The sequence below is a fragment of the Bidens hawaiensis genome, unplaced genomic scaffold (genome assembly GCF_021521415.1).
Source record: "Bidens hawaiensis isolate Kalapana, Puna unplaced genomic scaffold, B.hawaiensis_p1.1 tig00011858_1, whole genome shotgun sequence".
Lineage (NCBI taxonomy): Eukaryota > Viridiplantae > Streptophyta > Magnoliopsida > Asterales > Asteraceae > Bidens > Bidens hawaiensis.
In genome coordinates this window covers 257,559-267,577 of record NW_027491943.1, presented here as the reverse complement: position 1 = coordinate 267,577, position 10,019 = coordinate 257,559, and the positions used below count along the sequence as shown (strand labels likewise).

Here is a 10,019-nt window from a genome sequence, read left to right as displayed (position 1 = left end):
TGTGTCTGTCATCACTTGATGATGAATAAACTTGAATTGGAATTTGGCCATGCAATGTAATGTTCTAATTATATAAAATTGGTGCAGAAGGGCCCACACCCAGATAATCGGCTTGGCGTAGGTTTCAATCAAGATCTTGTTTACGGCATAATTGGAATGTGGAATCTTGATTGGTGTATTCAAGTGATATTTGGATCCATCAAGTTTCATGCTTTCTGCAAATTCTTTGAGCTTTTGAAGGTTAGTGCTTTGTGATTTTTATTTTTTTTATTACTTAATGGTTTCTATCAATTTGATGAGTCTGTTAAGGTTAATTTATTGAGTTTTTGGAGGTTAGGTTTGGATCATCTCTGAGCAACAGACAAAGTCTGTCTGGAAAATGGTTATTTTATTCAATTTTCATTTTCTATAATTCATTAGTTAATCCTTTTGTTTATGTTATAGATTCGGTTGGTAGATGTTGAGACCAATCATGCCTTAGTAATCATTAAATCTCCGTGTTCTTCAATTGCCTGAAAGAAAAATGACTTTCTTGGTGATAAAATGATTAATTTCATATGCAGAAAAAGATTCATGGGCTGGTTAACCAAGATTCTTAAAGGATTCAGTTCAAGCAATAAATTAGGCAAACATCATGGAAGAGATCAAATGTATCCTCAAACGACAGTGGTATGATGTTCTTTACAATAATTTCTGTATTTTAATGTTCATACTTCAATGTTTGTTATAAACGTAGGACGCGCTATCGGACTTCGATAGCGAAGAAATCGATCGCGCGATCGCACTTTCGCTTCTAGAAGAAGACGCGCGTAGTATTGTCTCGACTGTTGAAGAAGTTGATCATGATAATAGTAATGATGATGATGATGATGATGATGATGATGATGATGAAGAACATTATGAAGATGATGATGATGATGATGATGATGATAAAAATGATGATGAACATGATGATGATCTTGATGATGACGATAATGTTGATGATGATGAACATTCAGTTTCATCAGAAGAAGAAGATCAAAACCAGACAATTTCATCACCAGAAGATGATGAAACAGAATCAAGTTATCTATCAGAAGAAGACAATAAAGGAAAAAAACCAATAAGTGAGTATAAATTTATTATTATTTTTTTTTATTTTCAATGATTCCAAAAAGAACAATATGCATACAAAGATTAATATGTATGCAACAAAGGCATGCATTTCTAAATAACACAAAACTCGCAGGTTTGGGTTTAGTATAAACGGGGTCGGGTCGAACCCGCCAACATGTTTAGCTAAACTGGTCGTGTTCGTGTCAACCCAGCAGGTTTGCGGATTGACCCGTCTAAATCGTTAATTTTTTAAAATGTGTTTAGTGGCTTAATTGAATGTCAAAATTTAAACTTGAAAAACAAAATTGACGTAAGATTTTAATTAAAATGTCATTGTTTTGTATACATCTATACTCTTTTGTTGTAAAATTATGATTTTAAAGTATTGATATGCGGAAAAAAATATGAAAAATAAAAAAGTTCGGGTTAAACAGGCCGTGTTCGTGTCAACCCGCGAATATTCATTTAGTGTTCGGGTTCACATGTTTAGCATGATTTTCGGGTTAGTGTCAGTTGAACACTTGAAACTATCAACCATCGAACACTTCCGGTTTAGCCCCCCTATTTACAAACAAAGATACCCAGTAAAATCCACTCATAACAAAAGCTATTGTAGGGTTTGGGGAAGGTGGGTCCCACTGAGACTCTCTAATAAAAAACCTTTCATTTTTTCTTTATTAATTTTAAAGTATAGTTAATCCAAATAACATAAATATTTAACATGTTTACAAACAAAGATACCTAGTAAAATTCCACTCGCAGCAAAATCTACTGGTAGGGTCAATGGAGCATGGACCCCACAAAGCCCCCCCGTTCCGAAAACCTTTTTTACATTCTTTTTTAGCATGTAAAATATAGTAATTCATATAACATTATAACATTTTATAACGTGTGTATATATTCTAATTATGTTTTAGATGATGAAGAAGAAAACGAACAACTTGCAAAAGCTCTTCAAGAAAGTTTAAACGCACCCTCTCCACCACGAAACCATCCCTCTCCGCCACGAAACCATCCCTCACCACCACAAATTCACCACTCGCCGCCACATAACCACCACGGAGGTGCATTTCCGCCAGTGCCATATTTTTATCCCGGAGGATACAGGTTTTACTTTATTAACAATTAATATTAATTCATGTTTTACATAACAAGTATGCGAAATAAATGGCGGATGATATAAATTGCAGGATATGTATAGGTTGCAATACAGAAATTGGGCACGAGAGGTTTTTAAACTGCATGGGAGGATCATGGCATCCTGAATGCTTCCGTTGCCACACATGCAATTTACCAATTTCGGATCACGAGGTCAGAGTCAACTCGATAATTTTTTTAAATGAGATTTGATCGAGAAATGAATTGACCCGGAAAATGTTTTATGTTTTTTTTTTTTGCATATGTAGTTCTCGATGTCGGAAAACCGTCAGTTTCACAAATCGTGTTATAAAGAACATCATCACCCGAAATGTGATGTTTGCAAGAACTTTGTAAGTTTACCTTAAGGTCTTCAAATTGTCATTATTTTGTTATATTAGGGATGTTAAATAAACCTGTTTGACCCTTTATTCCATTTAATAAAACGAGTCAAGCGTGTTAACAGGTCGATGGGTCACCTGTTGAAAACAGGTCAACCTGAACACGACCTGTTTAACCCATATATCTAAACGAGTCAAACGTGTTAGTGGGTAGACAGGTCACCTGTTTAAGTAAACGGGTCACACATGTCAACCCGAACACCACCTAACCCATTTATCTAAACGAGTCAAACGTGTCAACATGTTAACATGTCACCTGTTTAATTAAATGGGTCAAACAGCTCAACCCAAACACTACCCATTTAACCCATTTATCTAAACGAGTCAAACGTGTTAACAGGTCATCCTGTTTTATTAAACGGGTCAAACAGGTCAATCCAAACCCAACAAGTTTAACCCATTTATCCAAATGAGTCAAAACATGTTAACACATTTGACTCGTTTAACCCATTTACCTAAACAAGTCAAATGGGTCAACTGGTAACCTGTTTAATACAGGTCAACCCGCACACAACACGTTTATCAAACAGTTACAACAACCCAAAACCTGACTATTTTCGTGTCAAGTACCCCCCCCCCCCCCCAATATTTATATGTATGAAAAAATTTAACTTAGCATTTTCATGATTCGTATAGATTCCAACAAACGCAGCCGGTTTAATCGAATACCGGGCACACCCTTTTTGGCAACAAAAATACTGTCCGTCGCACGAGCATGACCGGACCCCACGATGTTGCAGTTGTGAACGAATGGAATCACGAGACACGAAATATTTGTTACTAGATGATGGTAGAAAATTATGCTTGGAGTGTTTGGACTCTGCAATTATGGATACTCATGTATGCCAACCACTTTACCTTGAAATTCAAGATTTTTATGATGGATTAAATATGAAAATTGAGCAACAAGTTCCATTATTGTTGGTTGAGAGACAAGCCCTAAATGAAGCCATGGAAGGTGAAAAAAATGTGAGTAAGTTCTTGAAAATAAATAATTTAAGCGCACCTGGTTTAGAGCTTTATTTCTATAACTTGAGCTCAGCTTGGTTGTTAAATGCTAACTCATTTTATTTATATACACTTATAATTATTTTTATATGTATTTAGAATTATAATATTATGTGTAATATAATGCATTTTAGCTAATTATTTTTATTATGACTTTAGTCTTTTGATAAGGCTAATATCATTAAAGAGCAACATATTTTGTAATTTTTCTCACAAAAGTCTGTCATCATTTTCTTTCACATCAAAGTTGCTCTACTAAATTTGAATAAAATGGTGAAAATAAACTACTTGGAGCAGATACCTCAGGCTGTTTTATATACAATTTAGATGTGCTTATATTTTTCTTAACCTACTTGTTTTCAAAACAATTTAGATGTGGTGGATCTTAAAGTCTTAGGGTATACAATACATAAAATTGCACTTCGCCAAGAAAGTTGAGGGGTATCCAGGGCAACCCCTTGGCCCCCACATAGATCCGCCACTGGGTTCTAAGTTGTTTTAAAGGAAAAACTTCACGATTTTTGATCAAATTTAGCATGTAGAGAGACTTTGATATGCAAAATAATTGTTGAGGGACTTTTGTAAAACAAACATAAAGTAGGTTTTTTTGGGTATTTTTCTTATTAATAATCATCATGGAAATATATTTTTGATATGTTAAATATAAACTATATATATAACAGCTTGTTTAGGGTCACAAGTTTCTCAATATGTCATTGTCACGCTCAGGCTCTAGTTTAAGCCTAGCTCAATTCGAGCCTTTAGCAAACCAATCTCGAGTATCCCAGCTCTGCTAGTTTACAACCCATTTTCATTTTTACCTTTTAATTGAATTATTTTCTGATGTCATGGTCAGGGCCAAGGTCATCATCATATGCCCGAAACTAGAGGGCTTTGCTTATCCGAAGAACAAACCATCACCACTGTATGAATGCTTACTTTAACCTTTAATTATCCGTCGTCTTCTTATTATTATTGTTTTCTTTTTTTCCTTTTTTAATTTTTTTTTTATTTATATATGAATATTAGATAATAAGGCGTCCAAAGGTCGGGGCAGGGCGGATGGTGGACATGCTTACAGAGCCGTATAAGCTAGTTCGTCGATGTGAAGTGACAGCTATTCTTATATTATATAGTCTCCCTCGGTTATTGACCGGTTCGATACTCGCTCATGAAACGATGCATGCGTGGCTCCGCCTTAAAGGTTTGACCTTTTTACTTTCGTGTTCGTTTTTCTGATATCTCAACATAAAAAATTTGCAAGATGGGTCAGTCGGGTTGAGGTTGACCCACAAACACTTTTTTGTCCCTTTTTTTTAATTTTTGGTGAATAATTAATGTGTAATATAGAATAATAAAAAAATAAAGGCTAGGTGACTTTTAACCTGTTTGGCTCGTTACCCTTTAGCTAAAGTTTCATAATTTGACCCATTTGAAATAAAACGCAGCTCAGTTTGGTCTGTTAAAAATGGGTTGAAAGCGCCTCTGCTCACAGTGAACGACTATTTTATAGGCTTGTAAACGGACCAAGAGAACCCAAAGAGCATGTTCCTGTTTGCTCATTAGACTTTAACAGAACAAATGGTTGAACATGAACAGTTAAATGAATAGGGTTTTCTTGTTCGTGTTCGTTCGTTAACATTACAAACGAGCGGTTCACGAACAAACAGAGTTGAACATAGATAAAAGAATATAACTGAGCAACAATTAGTTAAAAGTAATGTGAAGAGCAATGTATTGGGCCCAAAATGTTATTAATACTAGACTAAGCTGTAATGCGCCAAAAGTTTTTAGATGAATATATTGACAGAAGTAAACGATCGAACTTAAACAAACATAAACAAACGCAATTGACCGGAAATAAACGAATTTAAATAAAGAACGTTATCAGACATAAAAGAACAAACAAGACATGCATTTATGCTCGTTTATTAACTAAATGAACAAATTTCTTTGTTCGTGTCTGTTAGCTTCTTAAATAAACGAACATCCAGCCAACTGTACATGAAATGTTCATTGAATGTTCGGTTCATTTACAGGCCTACTCTTTCTTGTTTTGTTCTAATTATAAAAATAATATCACTACAATGATAATCTAAGTTTTTGTATTAAAGAAAAACTTTAGTTAACTTTCAACTTTTTTTGTCACGTTCCCTTTTAGCTAAAGTTTTTTTATATGACCCGTTTGAGATAAAACACAACTCGACTCGTTTAAAGCTTATAATCACATCAACACACAGGATACTCGAATCTTCCACCTAATGTAGAAGAAGGAATCTGTCAAGTGTTGGCTCACATGTGGCTAGACTCAGAAATAATGGCGGGTTCTGGTGGTACAAATATTGCGTTCATGTCAGCATCATCTTCTTCAACCGCACCTGCTGCCGAGTCATCAAAAAAGGGGAAAAGATCGGATTTTGAGAAGAAACTTGGTGAGTTTTTTAAACACCAGATTGAATCAGATTCATCTACAGTTTATGGAGACGGGTTTAGAGAGGGTAACAAATCGGTTCTTAAATACGGGCTTAGAAGTACCCTTGATCATATTCGACTTACTGGAAGGTTTCCGTTATAGGTTAAACTAAAGTGTAAAGAATTATTCACACTTGGAATTACAGAAATGTTCATAAACATATATATATATATATATATAGACACACACGTCATAGGATCAGGATATTCTGAGAACTAGAGTGAGTTTTGAGAAACACAAGAAGCTTGTGCAAAACATCAAACCTTTTTTCTTTTCATATGTATTATATACTAATTATAGGGGAAAAAAAACATGTGTAATTGACTTCTTACACATGTGTGATGTGTAACCGTGGTTGCAAAAGATATGTGAACAGTAAAAGTTACATATGTAATCATCAAACCCACATTTTTTTGCGAACGCAGATACACATCTATAAGAAGTCGACTTATGTTATTTTGTTTTTTATTTTTATATTTATAGTTATTATTAGCATATAATGCATATGAAAAAAGAAGAGAAAAAAGTTTTGAGGTTTGGACGAGTTCCTTGCGGTTCTCAAAACCCACCATAGTTCTCAAAATAAACCCTCCCTGACGTCTATATATACATATATATGCATACATGTATATATGTATATGTGTGTATAGGGAAAAAAAGGAATCTATATATAGAAAAACATGTGTTTTCTTTTGGTTGTTTTACAAGGCAGGCGACTGCTTTATATAAATGAATGTAAAGTGGGTGTTTAAAATATTTTAGTGAAAACTAGCAAAGTTGTCTTGTTACCAATTGGCAGTTTAGACAAGTTAAGGTGATTGGAACATGATGAATCTTTTACATTGTAGTGTTGGGCATGTTAAAAATCATAACTTATAAAACACTATAATGAATCTAAAATAATATTATTTTTTACAACTTTATACAAGTATTTTGTAGCGAACAATATGTAACACGTATTTTTACCAAAGGTGTGCACTTTTGTTGTACAAAGTAAAAAGTGGATGGCAAATCTAATACATTATAAATTGTCTATTTTTATAAGAAAACTATTATTAACACACTCCTGCGTTGCGGCGGAGGTGTAAAACCATGTATTTACTTATCCACTCCACTCGAAAGCATGAAGTTATCACCACTGCCTTCGTTCGTCATCCCCTCTCCCGTAGCCAGTAACTAACGTCAACCATTAAGAAAATTGAACAAACAGTAGACGTAAAAACGTCGAACCACACATGCTCGTTGCATCGCGTTAACATATAGAAATTAGACCAAAATATAAAATATAGAAAAAAAAATAAACTTAACATCTACATGTTGCAATGGGGCCGTTAAACGGGAAAAATAGACAAAAACATTCAACCACACAAATGCGTTGCAACGTGTTAACTCGTTAAATTCAGATGTAAACACTAAACAATACATAGAACCCCTAAAACATAAGGTACAACTTTAAAAGCCTAAAAACTCCCAAAATTGTAATATATATAATGATAATTGTGATACATCAAATGACAAAAGGTATACAAGTTAAAAGTGGATGGTATTAGTATAGATATATTGGTTTTTAATTAATGGTTCCAACTATTGTCTTTTGGTCACTGTTGGTCCAATAATGAATTGGCTACTGATGGTCCCAACTTTCAAAGTATTTGTTCCTAATGGTCCACGACTAACAGAATCCTAACGCCGTTAGTTTCAGGTCGTCGGGAAAACGTTTTTGGCCAGAAAATTCAAATTTGTTGCCGGAAAACACCAACTTGAACACCGCAACCACCGCCAATTGACTCACCACTAACCAACTACCACCACTTGAGCACCATCAACCGATTCCGACAATGGTTCTAAGATTTCCAGCGACCTCAATAATTGGGGCTTTTACTAGAAAAAGGTTCCTAAAGGTCCGATACAAAGTTACCAAGATGTTTGGGATGAAAATGTTGAGTTTTTGGGAAAAAATTGAGTTAGTCGCGGATTGTTAGGAACAAATACTTTAAAAGTTGGGACCATTAGTAGCCAATTCATTAGTTAGGACTAGCGGTGACCAAAAGACAATAGTTGGGATCATTAAAAACCAATATACCATTAGTATATTATATGGTTATAAATTGCTTCGTTTTATAATAAAAATGATAATTGTGGCCGGCAAATATGTAAGTAAAAAGTGGATAACGTTAGGGGTGTTCTTAAATGCCATTTTTTATAACAAAATTGATAGTTGTATCATATCAAATTGCTTATTTTTAAGTAAAAATAGAATTTCATAATTCTAGTCTCAAAACCCAACGTCACTTTGTAATTGTGCTTAAACCTCCCTTAACCCAACGTCACTTTGTAATTGTGCTTAAACATCCCTCGCCATTCCCGCTATTACCAAATCCCCGTCCTAGATGTAAACTTCGAATATGCTCAAGTTGGTATCCCTATGGCTCTATAATTCATGACTAATGCATCTACTTAGCTCCACTCAATACAACGAACCTAGAATTTTTACTACTCACAAAAATCTTCAATAACATATTCATCAATGATTCATTGAAGTAGGTGACAAAAAAATGTAACAAAACAGAATCTCTAACCTAAGAGTCTTCAATGTCTTCCACTGAGTCCCAATGCATCACTAGGACACATCCTCAGAAGCAAAATTTACTAATTTTGGACATCAACTCTAAAAAATGTCCACACCTCCATGCAGCCCCACCAAGACAACAATGCCCAGTTCATCCCTATTATCTCAACCGAACACTCCATGGAATAAATCCCCGATCGTCAATCACTGGAAAATGTCTTTACCCAGCACAAAACTCTATATGCCCTCAAATGTTGTACCATTGATCGCCACCGTACAAGAAATAGCTTCATGATTCCAAACGAACAATCATAGTTCCAGACCAACTAACAGGCAAACAGTTATATAGTAGTAGAGCTTTCATGGAAAGCAAGCGGTACCAAGGGTTTTATGACCGTACACAAGATCAGTTAACACAAACCTTAACCAAAAGATCTTTTAAACGAGCAATAGTTCACATGACCTGCCACTAAACTCCTTTTCCAGTTACATTATCACCAGCACACCCGTTGTTCCAATTTCTCCATGTTATATCCATCATCAGTACCACATGCAAGTTCATTTTGACAAACCAATTAACCAAAATGCATAACCATCGAACATTCCGATCACAACCTCCTGTCTTCAGTTATAACAAGAACAAACAGGAGTAAATCAGAAACAATAAACAGGCATAGCAATGGCATGAATATGAACTTAACAGCTATTCTACTGAATAGTATCAAACTTGCAATAACCAATAAATCAAGTGACTGAAAATAAACGGATAAATCATGCTGACAAATCTTGACCTGAAACAATGAAATATCACAAAATGCAGTTCCTCAACGCAAGACTGATAATTAATAGTCAAACCCGAATTTAGAAAGCAAACCGATATTCCAAAACTTTAAAAAAACAAAAAACAAAAACAAAAACAGGGCACAAAATCCAACATTCAACAGCCAATAATCAGCCCACTGCTTGGCCCAAAGCAGTAGGTAAGTAACCTAGTGATTAGCCCAATAACAATTTTTACCTTTGGTACTTAAGACAAACCATGTGACGAGATCCCGACCACAATCGCCCCAAAATAAAAAAGCTACTCACGGTTGTCTTGAGCAATCGAAACCACGACTGACTTCAACCAAAATGAGGTGATACAAATTAGAATCCTCATCAAGAAGAACTCTTCATGCAATCCATCAGTACTCACAAACCTAAGCTATGCTACCAACCATGTATTTGTTCGGTCCTAGCAATGAAGGACTTGCAACAATGTTATTTCAAGGTGCAAAGATTACAATTAATATAGGCCCAAACCCAAAGCCTTCACTAAACTTTGAAACCGACCCAA

The 10,019-nt window shown here is 34.9% G+C and overlaps 1 protein-coding gene across 3 annotated transcripts; it reads left to right on the top strand.

Annotated features, from left to right (window-relative positions):
• The first annotated feature begins 564 nt into the window (after positions 1–564).
• LOC143539274 (protein DA1-related 1-like) lies at positions 565–6,216 on the top strand. 3 transcript variants are annotated; one of them, XM_077032626.1, is made up of 10 exons: positions 565–669; positions 737–851; positions 894–1,106; positions 2,013–2,202; positions 2,286–2,406; positions 2,502–2,585; positions 3,270–3,602; positions 4,498–4,566; positions 4,671–4,845; positions 5,882–6,216. In XM_077032626.1, the coding sequence occupies exons 1-10, from the start codon at positions 574–576 to the stop codon at positions 6,214–6,216; spliced, it is 1,731 nt and encodes a 576-aa protein (XP_076888741.1). In that variant the 5' UTR covers positions 565–573. The 3 variants fall into 3 exon arrangements, with proteins under 3 accessions (XP_076888741.1, XP_076888740.1, XP_076888739.1); XM_077032625.1 differs by having other exon boundaries at positions 565–666; positions 737–1,106; XM_077032624.1 differs by having other exon boundaries at positions 737–1,106.
• Positions 6,217–10,019: the final 3,803 nt, after the last annotated feature.